General features: G+C 43.6%; 1 protein-coding gene across 1 annotated transcript in view; it reads left to right on the top strand.

The window, feature by feature from the left end:
* atp13a3 (ATPase 13A3) overlaps positions 1–2261 on the top strand; it is a 10764-nt gene extending 8503 nt beyond the window's left edge. Inside the window, exon 10 of the mRNA XM_077024143.1 lies at positions 168–2261. Within this exon, the coding sequence (XP_076880258.1) occupies positions 168–368 (201 nt within the window). The 3' untranslated portion in view covers positions 369–2261. The remainder of the gene's footprint in view (positions 1–167) is intronic.
* The last annotated feature ends 12843 nt before the right edge of the window (positions 2262–15104 follow it).

The following is a 15104-nucleotide window of genomic DNA, read 5'->3' as shown; positions in this document are numbered from 1 at the left end:
CATGTCAAATAAAAAGAAGCTGAAACCGAATCTTTTCCTGTTCTCCTGTTTTCCTCCTCTGTGGTTTCCATGCGTGCGTGAATGTGCTTGTGTGCGTGCGTGTGTGTGTGTGTGCGTGTACGTGCGGACGTGGGTGTACGTGCGTGTGTGGGCGCGCGTGTGTTTAGGGAGGACTAGACTTGTTGGGGTCCAAGCACCTGTCCTGGCTGTGCTGTCGTCGGAGGAAGGTTCCCAAAGCGCGCTACATGCATCTGGCCCAAGAACTCAGAGTGGACCCTGACTGGCCCCCCAAACCCAAAACCATCACGGAAGCCAAACCTCCCCTCCCACCAGAAAACAGCACATACCAAATCATGTCCACATCCTAGCAGCTCCTTCGGACATTTATTCGTCGTCATTGGGGAAAGAAACACAATACTATAAAGACATCTGATTGGTTGGAGAAAGGCACGTTTTAATGAAAATTTCTTTTTTGTTTTTATATTGCGCTGCTTCCGTTTGTCCCCCCCTCTCACCCCTCTCACTACAGGCAAGTGGACACAATAGGCTGGAAACTGTTGTTGCCCCGCCCAGAGGGTGTGGTCTCAATCTGTGTAACCTGCGACCCGCATCAGGACCGTCCGCAGTACTTTCCGTCATTTTTAGCGTTTGCGTTTGCGCCATTCTTCTTGCACACGGATGCGCCCGAGCTGACTTGGCGTGAGCGTGGAGGACTCCTCGCTGCTACGTGTGCTGACGTGGGCTGTCTACTCAGCTGTGCGTACACCACTGAACAGTGCATGGCAGCGTAGCGGAGCACTGTACCCGCCACCGGTCGTCTGCACGGGCCGCCTGCCAGACCCGAACCACTTCTGCACTGCAGTATTTACAGAGAAGAACCCAACTGTAAATGTGTAATGCGTTAAGATCGTTTCCATTTCGTATTTCTTCCCATGGAAGACCAGAACATAGTAACAAAGAGGAGAGTTTGGGTTGGAGTGAAAGCTTTTGTACTCTTTCTAAAGGGCCAGGGCTCTACAGGGCAGCACCAGTATGCAAATGCGAACCTGGCTCATATGCAAATGTGAACCTGTGCTACAAGCTCATGCAAATGGAAACCTGTGCTACAGGCTCATATGCAAATGGGAACACGTGGCACAGGTTCATATGCGAATATGTCAGGCTCTCACTCAGTGACGGTAACCTGAATCTGCCCAGAGGCCAGACGGCTAGTAGACACTGAGTAATTACTGTTTTTGAGGAGCTTTTGGGTGGGGTGGGGATATGGGCGGGGCTATTTATGCAGAAACACTGTTTAATGGCACTAGAGAACCTAGCATAGTAGCTGTCCATTTCCATGAGGCAAAAATCCTAAGGCTATTAAACTGTTGCGGCGACCTCTGACCCAACCTGATATGACCTCTGTTCCATGTTTGTTGTGTTCACTGACATCTGTGTGTGTGAGTGTGACAGAAGACATCGCTCCAGAAGTGAACCAGATTGGGTTTTACTGGAAAGGCTGTTGACAAGAATGTCGTAACCCCAAAATGGTGAAGTCTGTTGCACCACAGCAGCGTGGACATTAAAGATGGACTTCAGTTTGGCTTTTGTGGACAGTGGCTTCAATCAAAAGTGATTTGAGTTGTATTTCAAATGGATTTCATAGGAAATCACAGGTTGATTTCCACTTCAGTGGTCCAGCACATCCAGGCTAAATTGTGGCTACCTCAGGCCTGATTCATTACTCTGTGATTTCATATGTGCTCCAGTCTACCTGTCAACATGCAGTATTTTATTTTGATGTCCAGCTCATCACATGTAAATCGGACATTTCAAGTATGAATTTCAAACCACTCTCAAATTTCAAATAATTTAACTTTTCCGAAGTTTGTGGGGATGGTGTCTGTCCAGGCTGTGTGCTGTGCTATCATGTATCCTCGGTGCAGACACACTGGGATAATCACGCTCCGTTTCCTTCCGGTATTACAGGTGCTACGAGGGTTTTTAATTGTTTTCATCAAGTGCAAGATAACTAAACACACACGTCTAATATAAGCCGTGACCTTTTCATGCTGACTGATCTGTGGTTGGTCTACTGTATCAAAACGTTCTCTGTTTAAACCCAACATACTTTGCTCTCAGTGTGATTAAGCAATTCCTTAACCCTAACCATTAAAAGTTCATCTGACTTTGAAGTGCAAATTCAAAAGGGATATAATTGCATGGACATCATGAAGCAGAATGCTTATTAAAAAAAAAAAAAAAAAAAAAGACTGAAAGAATTATGCAGTTGAATGATATTGTATATGTATGTCCTGGGAAAAAACTCACACACATACGCGCACATTGGCAGCAGCCATAATTAAAGATGCTGTCTCTGTTCTTGACTGTACTAGGGTTTTTCGTCCCTTCTGTCTGGCTGAAGATGTTCAGTTATTAATGCCTGCTCACACTGTCCCACATCTGTGTTGTGCATGTGGGCCTTGATCTTAGTCTCTCCGAATAAGGGCTGCAGCTTGCTTTATAACCCCCCCCTGTAGATCTTTGGTACTGTTTCCTATTATAAAGAATCATGTTCAAATGTACATTTGCACCGTCCACTCCTCTGGTCACTGATCGTCACAGAATGGCTCCGTCAGTGTTCTTTGTGCCTTCTGTGGAGCGTTCTGGCAAAGATCGGTCAACGATGTGTTAACGTGCCGATGTCTGGGCTAGATGAAAGACAACAGTATGTGCGGACTCACTACATTTCCAGTGTCTGCTCATGTAGTGTCTGAGAGACCCTTAAGCCCAAGCAGGCACGCAAGGCTTCCCATAATGCCAATCTCCACTTCTACACTGGACCATTGGCCAGGAAACACAGCAATTGATCTCGCCCAACACGCATGCAAGCACCGCTACTGGGGCAAAGCCAACGTTCGGTTATTCCTTTATTTTAAACTGTCGCTAAAGTTGTTTTCGTCACCTCTAGGAGTGCCAGAGGACATGAACGAACTTGCCAGATTTTCCTCCCCTGCACCTTAAAAATTAAGGAGAAAAAAAAAAGAATCTGATCATGTGACTTGTGTAACTGCACAACATATTCCTGGGTGGTGTTTTGTGTGCGTGCTGCTTCGTTGTAGTCAGAAGTCTCTGACAAAGGTACACAAACTCCAAGATGAGCAGCGTGCTCTCCGCCGGCTGTTTCTGCTCTGGTTCCTTTTCTGTCCTGGGCTGGACGGGGAGAGATGTTAAGAGTTGCGAGTGTGAACATGCGCAGGAACACTTGCAGAAGTGAGCCTTGTCCTCTGTTTAGCACTGTCCCCCCCAGTTAGGACTGTGGTCCACCATTTCTGCTCCCATAGAGATGGACGGACTGTGGTCCATCATTTCTGCTCCCATAGAGATGGACTGTGGTCCAGCATGTCTGCTCCCGTAGAGACAGACGGACTGTGGTCCACCATTTCTGCTCCCATAGAGATGGATGGACTGTGGTCCAGCATGTTTGCTCCCGTAGAGACAGACGGACTGTGGTCCATCATTTCTGCTCCCATAGAGATGGACTGTGGTCCAGCATGTCTGCTCCCGTAGAGACAGACGGACTGTGGTCCATCATTTCTGCTCCCATAGAGATGGACCGTGGTCCAGCATGTTTGCTCCCGTAGAGACAGACGGACTGTGGTCCATCATTTCTGCTCCCATAGAGATGGACCGTGGTCCAGCATGTCTGCTCCCATAGAGATGGAACGTGGTCCAGCATGTCTGCTCCCGTAGAGACAGACGGACTGTGGTCCAGCATGTCTGCTCCCATAGAGACAGACGGACTGTGGTCCATCATGTCTGCTCCCATAGAGATGGACCGTGGTCCATCATGTCTGCTCCCATAGAGATGGACTGTGGTCCATCATGTCTGCTCCCGTAGAGACAGACGGACTGTGGTCCATCATGTCTGCTCCCATAGAGATGGACCGTGGTCCATCATGTCTGCTCCCATAGAGACAGTGTTAAAAAAGGCAGCAGCTCTCCTCAACACAACTTCTGTCTGTCTGTCTCTGTTTAGATTTCTTGTATTATACATGAACATTTGGACATGCTTCAAAGATTAGCTTTGTACTATGGTTATTACTACTACTACTACTACTACTACGAAGATGAAGTGATTTCATTTCCTCAGGGAAAATGTTCATATTTGCTATAAATAAATGATTAATGCTCAGTAAATAGTGTCAGAATTAAGGGCCAGTGTCCTGTTTTTCCTGTAACGGGCCAGTGTCCTGGGCATCACCTATATTTCAGAAGCTTTTGCATTTCAGAATTTATGATCCATAACCAGCGGAAATCCAAATTCATTTTTTAAAAATTAAAACAAAAAACCTTTATAAGGAAATTGTAAATTATACCTTTTTATCATCTGTAATTAATTTTCTATTTATTTTTATTTGCATTTATTTAGAGTTCTTTTTATGATAAAGTTGATAATTGTACATTTCACCTTGATTATTATTTTTGTTATTAAAATAAGAGGATTTGCTTGATGTTGCTGTTCACTTTCTTACGCCCTGTGCTGGATGACACCAATCAATCAATCAAAATTTGTTTATAGCGCTTTTTACAACAGTTGTTGTCACAAAGCAGTTTTACAAGTGTCCGAGTTCAAGCCCTCATTGAGCAAGCCAAGGACAACAGTGGCAAGAGGAAGAAACCTTGAGAGAAACCAAGACTCGGGGAAACCCATCGTCCTTTGGCTGACGCTGGTCACCATAGCAACAATTAAAGAGATAAAAAAACAAAGAAAAGATGAGAAGGATAAATAAATCTCATCTTGGTGTGTATTTATATACATGAGTTCTCTGTGTATTTCCTACTCAGTCCTAAACGTCTTGATTGGTATCAAGGAGAATGGGGCAGTGAGAGGGTCCGGGGGCAGTGGGTTTATCCTCCATCCACACTGGTTAGTCAGGGCAGTGGGTTGATCCTCCATCCACACTGGTTAGTCAGGGCAGTGGGTTGATCCTCCATCCACACTGGTTAGTCAGGGCAGTGGGTTGATCCTCCATCCACACTGGTTAGTCAGGGCAGTGGGTTTATCCTCCATCCACACTGGTTAGTCAGGGCAGTGGGTTGATCCTCCATCCACACTGGTTAGTCAGGGCAGTGGGTTGATCCTCCATCCACATTGGTTGGGCAGGGCAGTGGGTTTATCCTCCATCATATCTGGTTAGGCAGGAGGTGGCTGGCCCAGGATGGATCTCTGGAAAGGCTCATCTCCACTCATCTCAGTTTTTCTCGCGTAGGCGTGCAGCCATATGGAAAAATAAATAGGTAAATTAGCTCTGTATGGAATCATATGCAGGACAGATGATATTTAAACATTTCTTGAGTGTGGCAGCAACTCGGGCATTAAATTAAATTATTACAGCCTAGCTAAAAAGAACCAGAAGGTTACACAGACATGGGAGCATTCTGAGACATTGGCATCCATCCACTGCACTGTCAAAAAACTTGAGTGGCCACATGCAGTGACAGGATGACAGCACCAGCGCCCCAGTTTACCATAAAACCCTTCGCCCGTGAACCTCTGGATCTGTACCTTTATCCAAGGGGGCACGTTAGTTATCGAACGCTAAACTAAACAACTTTTCAACCTAGACTTAAAGATTGTGACTGTCAGAGTCCCAGACACATTCTGGGAAGTTATTCCATAGTTGGGGGGCCTTATAAGAAAAGGCTCTTCCCCTGCTGTTACCTTATTAATTATTGGAACTAATAAGAGGCCAGCAGCCTGTGATCTTAGTGGACGTGGTGGTTCATAATAGGAAATAAGTTCCTGGAGGTAATCAGGAGCAATCCTGTGCAGTGCTTTATTAGTCAATAGAAGAATTTTAAAATCAATACAGAATTTAACTGGGAACCAATGCAGGGCTGATAGGACTGGTCTGAAATGATCAAATTTTTATAGTTCTAGTCAGAACTGTGACTGTGGCATTTGAACTACATGAAGTTTATTTAGATTCTTATTTGAGCATCCTGACAGTAATGAGTTACAGTAGTCTAGTCTGGAGTTAAAACCAGTGTGTACCAATTTTTCTGCATCATGCTGTGATAATGCATTTCTTAACTTGGCAATGTTGCAGAGATGTAGAAAAGCTATCCTAGTAGTATTATCTATGTATTTATTAAATGATAGGTCAGAGACGAGTATGATGACAAGATTTTTGGCTTGTGTGCTAGGTGTTATGGGGTAGTTTGCGAGATTAAACATTAGATCTGGTATTTTCTGTCTTGCGGCCTTCGGGCCCAGAAGGAGAACTTCCGTTTTGTCCTCATTAAGTTGGAGGACGTTTAGAGACATCCAGCATTTAACATCTCTTATGCAGACCTCAATTTTTCCTAAACTGTGTTTGTCATAATGTTTGGCTGATATGTAAAGTTGAGTGTCATCTGCATAGCAGTGAATGTTGACACCATGTTTGTTTATAACTATTCCCAATGGTAGCATATATAATGTAAGTAATAGTGGTCCTAAGATGGAGCCTTGCAGGACTCCATATTTCACACTTGCTGGGGCCCGGGACAAGAACGTTTCATGTGCCCCAACCCCCCATCATCCTGCAACGTAATACAAAAGAACTGTTCAGTCAGACAGATATTTGTTGTGAAACAAAGTAGTTACAATTTCAAGCATTTTCAAGTACTTTAGCCTAAATTCCAGCACTTTTCAAACCTGGAACACAATGCAACTTTAAAATTCGTCAGGTAAATGTTTTTCCTTTCTTTTCTGGCCTCCAGATTTCTGTATTTACTTTAACTATCCACCACTGTATTTCCCGCTGTTGGGCGGGTACCAGCCGGGTCGCTGGATCAAACCATTTTTCAGTGGGAGGTGGGGGTGTATGCACTTAATGGAAAATATGCAGATAGGTAAAAAACATATATATTTTAGCCATTGAGCTTATTTTGAGTACAGAATTTTATATTAATGAAAGATTTCAAGATTTTTTTTTAATTAAAGACTTTAAATAAAAAATAAATTGCTGGGCTCTTTGATGGGCCCCCCTGGCCCTGGGGCCCGGGACAACAGACCCGGTTGTCCCCCCGTCGACGGGGCTGTCCAGAAGCACTAACAGAGATACATAGCCTTGATCTGAGGCAAGAAGGAGATCATTTGTTACTTTAACTAGGGCTGTTTCAGTACTTTGGTGGGGCCTAAATGCAGATTGGAACTTTTCAATTATGTGATTCCTATGCAGATATAAGCATAATTGCTGGGTTACAGCTTTTTCTAAAGCACAACAGCTGTGCAGAATTACCCCTGCAGCACTAAGCAACTGATTAAATTCAGCCACTGAATTAAAACTGATGCAGATTTTAAAAATTGTAATATTGCAGTAAGTATTGTTGAAATAAATGAGTAAAAACAAGTTGCAACTTTAATTGTTCATTTATTTGTGGGTGGGAGATGGCCAAATTAAACATAGATGTTTTAGCAACAAGATTTTAATGGGAATGATCCTATGGAATGTAACCCATGTGTTTTATTTCTCTTGTCATTAATAAGCAGTTAAACACCAGCGACTGATGCACAGAACACCCCTAATGAGAGATGTTGTCACTCATGTGGGTGAGGCCGGTCAGACCCCAGCTGGTATTGGACCTCTCTTTTCTGAATCGCTGTTCTCACAATTGAGGGGCTAACCATTGTCGTTTCTTGACAGGGTTACTCACAGATAAGAAAATGAGAATGTTCCTGTATAGGCAAATGTGCCTATACCATTTCTGAGCTAAACCTTTCTTTTAGTTATCAAATGATTTACAAGGAGTAAGAAAATTAAAAAAACATATTTTCCTCATCTATAATAGTGTATGGGTATTGGTCTTGAAGTTAGATTTAAGCCCAAACGCGGTGACAGACGTGGTCTGACAGAAGCGTGAAGGCCTGCAGCAATGGGGCAGTGAGTGGAGAACTCCTACAGGTAAATCACACTGGAAAACCATGAACAGAGAAAGACTCTGATAAAGATGGACAACATGCAAGATTCCACAAGAACTATTTACATTATTTGTATTTGTAGCAGAACGACACTTTTGTCATATATTTGTGCACAAAATTCCCAAAGGCTCAGATTGTTTTTAGTTTTTCATCCTACTCTCAGCTGGAGAAAGTTCTTATTGCCCAGGTATTGCAGAGTGAACTCAAGACACAGCACAATCCATGGTGAAAATCTGTTTGTCGTTACTTGTCAAGGTAGTTCACGTTTTTTGCTTCTGTCACATACTCGGGTTCTTCATGTGCTGATCTGGTTACTTTAACTCGATTATTTAAACCACCTTTTCCCAGGTTCTTTTTCTCTCCAGCGTTTGAGTTATGGTTTAAACTGGTTATCTGGGAGCTCACATAGGTCTGACTTTGTGATCACCATGGTGCAGTCTGCACACTTCTACACATGTGCACCAACCACAATTTCACATTTCAGGTGGTTGGCGTGCTGGAGACCATGACTGCCTTCGACTTTAGGTGACCCAACAAAGTCAAACGTTAACTGGACTACCCATAAACCAATGAAAGGTTCGGTGTGGTGGTTGGTTTTAACTCTGTTCACTTTATCAGCTCAGTGAGAAAGTATGTTGTAATCCCATGGTAACTAAAACAGTATTCATAAAGTATACAGAGAGAGCCATATGTTAACAGAGACAGTAACTGGACCACACATGGTTAAAGTTTGTCTACATAGCTGCCATCATGGGATGTTTATCTGAAACATATTTTAAAACCAAAGACATTCTGTGTCTGAGTGTGGAAAAAAACAACAGTATATTTTAGGTCTGGGAGTTGTGGGCTTAATTCTTTCTCTTTGGATTTAGACTGGTTGACTAAACCTTTGTTTGTGCAGTATAAAGGTGTATGTGTGTGTGTGTGTGTGTGTGTGTTTAAGGGAGTACTTGTTCTCTGCTTCAGGGGTCCAGCATCTTCAATTCCATCTTCTGGAGCAAAAGATCAGCATGGCAGATAAAAATATGATCATTTGAGGGCTCTATACAACCATCACCTCTATAGGTGAAGCATCCTCGAGCAGGAGAGAGAAACTTTACTCAGACCGGCCTACACTACTCCAGCCTGTGGAGGTAACGTTCCTCTGGAGATTCCTCATGAGCTGTTGGGATAGATTCTCTTAAGTATTAATTGTGATCCACAATTTCACCTAAGTTAGGTCCAAGTCACATGCCACAGGAGTTGCACAGATCTTTTAGCATGTATTGTCAATCAGTAAATCAAGAAACAAATTAGTAAACTGCCTTAAGGTGAGAGGATGCACTCTAGTGACTCTCTAGTGATTAGTACAAAGCGTCGGTTGGTTCAACCTGGTCCTGCAGGCATGGTTTCCAATGCTGGATCGCAGGGCATGCCAGCTCCTACACCTCCAGCCCCTCCTGCAGCAGTGAATAGTAACTGAGCTCTGGATCTGACCCCAGCAGATATTGTTCATTACAGAGTATATATAGTATATATATTTTATATACATTCACCGGCCACTTTATTAGGTACACCTGTCCAACTGCTCATTAAGGCAAATGTCAAATCAGCCAATTACATGGCAGCAACTCAGTGCATTTAGGCATGTAGACATGGCCAAGACGATCTGTTGCACTTCAAACTGAGCATCAGACTGGGGGAGCAAGGTGGAACTTTGAACATGGTACTCCCGTACTCCCTTAAACACTGGTCTTCAATCACTCCAAGTTCTCACATGTGACTCCTCTGCTGCACTCTCTTCACTGGCTTCCAGTAGCAGCACGCATCAGATATAAAACCTTGATGCTTGCTTACAAAGCCAAAAACGGACTAGACCCTACCTACATGATGTCCATGGTCAAAAGCCGATCCATACTGCAAGCACTCAGAACCTCAAGCTTGGCTCGACTGGAAACTCCACGCTTAAAGTCTCATGGAAGATGAAGCTCCAGACTATTCTCCGTCCTGACTCCAAGGTGGTGGAATGATCTTCCATTAGCTGCTCGGACTGCAGAGTCTGTTGCTGTCTTCAAGCGTAGACTGAAGACTCACCTGTTTGAGTTCTTAACAGCACTAACTCAGCAGATAGCACTGCTGTTGTTCATAAATTGTATGTCTGTCTATGGTTATTTATGCTTCTTGGTAAACGTTTAACTTGCAAAACACTAGGTAATGACGTTGACTCCTGTAGTTTAGTAGTAGTCTGACTCAAGGATATCTTGAATTCTGGCCTATCCGTACTACCTAGGATGAAATGCCTTGTTGATGCCAGAGGTCAGAGGAGAATGGCCAGACTGGTTCAAGCTGATAGAACAGCAACAGTAACTCAATTAACCAGTCGTTACAACCGAGGTATACAAAAGAGCATCTTTGATCCTGGTCCGGGTGCTGGATAACAGCTGTATACTCACCCAGAACCAGAGGCATACAAAATGTAGGGGTTTTAGTTATGAGATTTAACTAACCTACCTGCTTGCCTACAACCAAGGACGGAAATAGGTGCAGAAGAAGGATTGACGTGCATAAAACTTAGAAAATATCTGACTCCAAATTATAGTTGGTAAGAATCTAAAAGAACTCACTTCTCAGATAGATCAGTACAGGTTATAGAATATACCTAACCAAATTTATAAAGTACCTTGCTATAAACAATAGCCTGCTTTGTCAGAGGTTTATCATAAACATGCGTAGCAGATGGGATACTTTAGAGGGAATTGGTATTAGCACTGATTTACCTTTTAACTGATACTAATAATGAGCTCATCTGGCCCAGTATAGCTATAATCAAGGAAGACCGTGGCTACACAATGAACCCGATTTATTCAATAACCAACAAAATATAAAACAATAACATAACCATACTAGATTAAAGTAACAAGAATAATACCTAATGGAAACAGAGAGACCGACTGGTGCAGGCTGTCTCACGGAGAAGAAGAACAGAAGAGGAAGAGCCCAGAAAAGGAAGAAAGAGACCCCCCCCCCGGCATCTCAAAGGGACAGCAGTCACAAAAACCAGGTTAACCAATGGGAATCAAGGTTGCTGGTAAAAACAACAGAGTACATTTTCATACAGAGTACATTTCCTCACAGGACTGCCACCTTTGGGGTGAAGTCTACAAACCTTCTCAGGGCGTGATGGAACTCTTACCTTGTTAGCATAACCTTTCCCAGCACACAACAAGCTGCAAAATGAGACTAAACATGCCACACAAACCCTGATATAACCAAAATACAAATGGTCAGTTTTATCCCATTGGTATGGGAATCTCTTGAGGTAAACCACCATTTGTTGCCCCCCATGGTTTTATGGAGGAACACCAGATCCTGCATCCCCCACAGGAACACATACAAGCACTCCTACAAAAACCAACATCAACAAGACACGTCTGGGACCATGGGAATGTAGTGTCTTGAAAATGCATGTTTACAAATACAGGCCTAGAGTGTCTGTGTATAATTCTTTTAGTAAACTCAGCCAGGAAATACAACAGCTACACTTTCATTAACGGTGGATTTCAGTGTGGTATTTCCATTCTTTATTCTTAATATTTTATACATTAAATGTGATGGTGTAGTATTTAATAACACATTAGTAATTTAAAAACTCTTATTTACTTGAAAGACCAAAAGGCAGGAAATCATACTAGAAAATGTTTTAGATGCAAATGTATCACAAATAAACACGTCATGAAACTGCCTTGGTTTGGATGATTTACGGTCAGTCTACCCTAAAAGGTTAACTTTCAGATTAAATTAGACATTAAAAAATAACAATGTTACAGAGATAATGTCATTTCATTCTGGAGCCAGTGCAGTATGAAACAGAATTCACTGCAGTGTCTTCGAAGTTCGTATTGAGTTGATTTTCTCTGAGATCCAAACGAGAGGACGTGAGAGATTGGCAGTCCTCTTGTGTGGGGGCCTTCACCAAGAGCACTTCAAGATTCTCCCAGATCACCCACAGCACTCTGACTCTCTCCCAGATCACCCACAGCACTCCAACACTCTCCCAGATCACCCACAGTACTCTGACTGTCTCATAGATCACCCACATTATCATCATCATCACAGCGCTCTGACTCTCTCCCAGATCACCCACATTATCATCTTCATCATCACAGCGCTCTGACTCTCTCCCAGATCACCCACAGCACTCCGACACTCTCCCAGATCACCCACAGCGCTCTGACTCTCTCCCAGATCACCCACAGCACTCCAACACTCTCCCAGATCACCCACAGCGCTCTGACTCTCTCCCAGATCACCCACAGCGCTCTGACTCTCTCCCAGATCACCCACAGCGCTCTGACTCTCTCCCAGATCACTGTCTCTCCTCAGCAGTTGGGACACTCAGGGAGATTTGTATGAGGTTGAAGCCACAACACAAATATGTCTGGTTCTGTTTGTCAACTCTGTCGTGCACTTAGACTTCTTACATTAAGCTCTCTGCAAGGTGGTCCTGAATGTCACCCTCTGCAGGTCAGTCCCTGCCGCTGACAGTTTGGTTAACCTTGATGCATTATGATCTGACTGCTTCACAGAGGGAGGGACTGTCTTAAATAATCAGATCAAAGAACACCTTAAACACTACATACTCAATACAGCTAGGTGATGTCATTCTTAATGTCAGTACCCAACCTGTCCCTCAAGCACATGCAGTCACCATGTCATACGTCATCAGTGCAAAAATAGTTAAATTGTTGATGGTTGAATAGTTTTCCTAGACTTGAATCTGATGATAATGCAAACTACCCCCCCCCTTCCCGAGTCAGTATTACAATTGTCCAGTAGGGGGCAGTGTATTTGCATCTGTGTAGTGTTTGCACGAGTATATTTGCCATAAGACAAAGTGCTGCAGGAATCAAGCCATAGTCTTGGGCGGCATGTTTGATTAGAGCTGAGCTCCTATCTAGAGCATGTCCGGTTCCCATACTCGGGTCTTACGTCTTTATATGCAAGCTAATTAGCACATCCTGCCCATGCTTCCTGTGGTTGTCCCTAATCAGTGGCAGTCAACATCAGCAGCCGCTGATCCTGGAGACAGCAGAGCAGAGTCTAAACGTGCGTCTCACGGCCAGAGTCGTACCTGCGCCGCTCCTTGTGTTTCTAATGCAAACTTCTGGTTCTGTTGAAAGTCTCGAGGAGTTAACGGGTCAGAAACATTTTATTTTTGTTGTATGCTGTAACACTTATCTCTCTTTGGCAATGATGAGACTTCTCTGGAAAAGCCAGAAGTACAGAATTTTTTACCCAGCATCCCGTTTTGCTCCAAGGTATCTGAACTCTTTGTGACTATTAATCATCTTTGAATCTACTCTAGCTGCTGCCTCTGCTCCCAGGTCACGCTGCTTCCTGTGTTCCTGTGAAAAACATGCTGTATGTTTTGCAGAAAGCTCTAGTACTGGCCCAGCGTTCGTGAGCCTGTTCCCAGGGCAGGGTAGGAGGGAGCTGGGCTAGGGTGCAGGGCTCCTGTTTCACTTGTGTCCATGTGGTGGGCACACAGATCCCAGAAAAGAATGGATCCATCACCAGATTCATCCACACAGGAACATTGTAAAGGTCTGTCTTCCATCAGCTGCAACGCCATTAAGTGCGTCTCTTGATTACTGCTCTAAATGTGTTCTGAGAGGCCCAGACTGACTACAACACTCTGTATTTCACCCCCCCTCTCTTCCTCTCCTCTCTCTCTCTCCCTCTTTCTCTCACTCTCTCTCTCTTACTAACGCAATCATTCTTGTTTTCACTGTTTTTCCCACTCAATCTTTCTCGGTCTCTCCATCTTCCTCTCTCACTGTATGCTCCACCCACATTCTTCCTACACGTCTCAGTTCTCTCCATCTTTCTCCTCCATCTTTCTCATGCAAAAACACACACACACACACACACACACACACATTCATACATTCTCCATGTCCCTCACAATGACATGCCCAGGTGTTCGTTAAATACCCACTGTTTATGATCTTACTCACTACCTTCTTTCCATTACTCCCCAGTAATCACACTTCAGTTTAATGAGTCACAGCCCAAACCCTGGGAACTTAAAAACAAGGCCCCCAGATCCCAGGACAGTCAAGATCCTGTAAGCTGCAGTGTTGCAGGTGAACTGGGGGGGGGCAGAGCAGGGCTGAAAGGAGGAGGTGTGGCATATGAACTGGGGGCGGGGATATGGGGGTTGGCTTCTGCTGAACTCAAATGCTGGAAGTGAAGTTTATTCTTTCTGCCAAAGCTGTTAAATCATCTACAGCATTTCCAATGAAAATGGAGCACAGAAAGCCTGTGTCTCGCTCCCTCCAGCCCACCCATGGACATAAGCCACCTGTGGTAGAAAAAAACTCTTCCTGTTTCTTTGCTGGCAGTGGAGAAGATTCTCCACCACTTTATTCTTAAATAAGAACATTTTCAGACTTTCCTGCTAGTCTTTCAAATACAGTAACGATTCTCTGCTGTCCCCTCCTACAGTTCTCTGTCCACGGGACTGACTATCTGGAATATTAACCTCATTTTTAACACGTTAGAAAACCAAAGCAAGCAATTTTTACTTGGTTAAATAAAATGTCTTTGCCTGAGTGAAGTGTGTGCTAGCGCCCTCTAGTGTTGCTGTTCATATGGTCATTCGCCACACATTCCTCCTAAATGCTGAGTGATGCCGTGTGTTGCTTATCACTGCCAAACATTAATGTTATTCCTATGAAATGCCTTTATGACCTTGAATGAATCCCCTAGAATAATTCACATCCAATAGGACAACATGACTGCCTTCCCATCCAATAATCGTTTGTTTCATTTTCCACAGACAATTTGTAGTAGTGAAAATGAAATTCTTACCTAATTCTCCAGTTAATGTCATAGGAATATCACCTATTGTTCCAGTTACAGCATTTTAATCTGGCACAGATTTGGGACTTTATTCCAACCCTACAATGTCTCTTGAAGTCATAAATAAGACTTATTCAACACTTATTCAAGAAGTTGCCGTCTGCTTTGCAGAATCTCAAAGTAATATGTCTAATTTTGGCCCTCTTGTTCTGTTAAATATCTTTGTTGCGAACAGCTGCAGACTGTTTCATCACCCTGAAGCTGCACAGATGGAATGTGTTACGCAGATCCATGTGTAAAATGAGCACAGTCT

This window comes from Brachyhypopomus gauderio, chromosome 12, assembly GCF_052324685.1.
Source record: "Brachyhypopomus gauderio isolate BG-103 chromosome 12, BGAUD_0.2, whole genome shotgun sequence".
Classification (NCBI taxonomy): domain Eukaryota; kingdom Metazoa; phylum Chordata; class Actinopteri; order Gymnotiformes; family Hypopomidae; genus Brachyhypopomus; species Brachyhypopomus gauderio.
The sequence above is the reverse complement of the archived record's forward strand: the minus strand, read 5'-3'. Positions and strand labels throughout refer to the sequence as shown.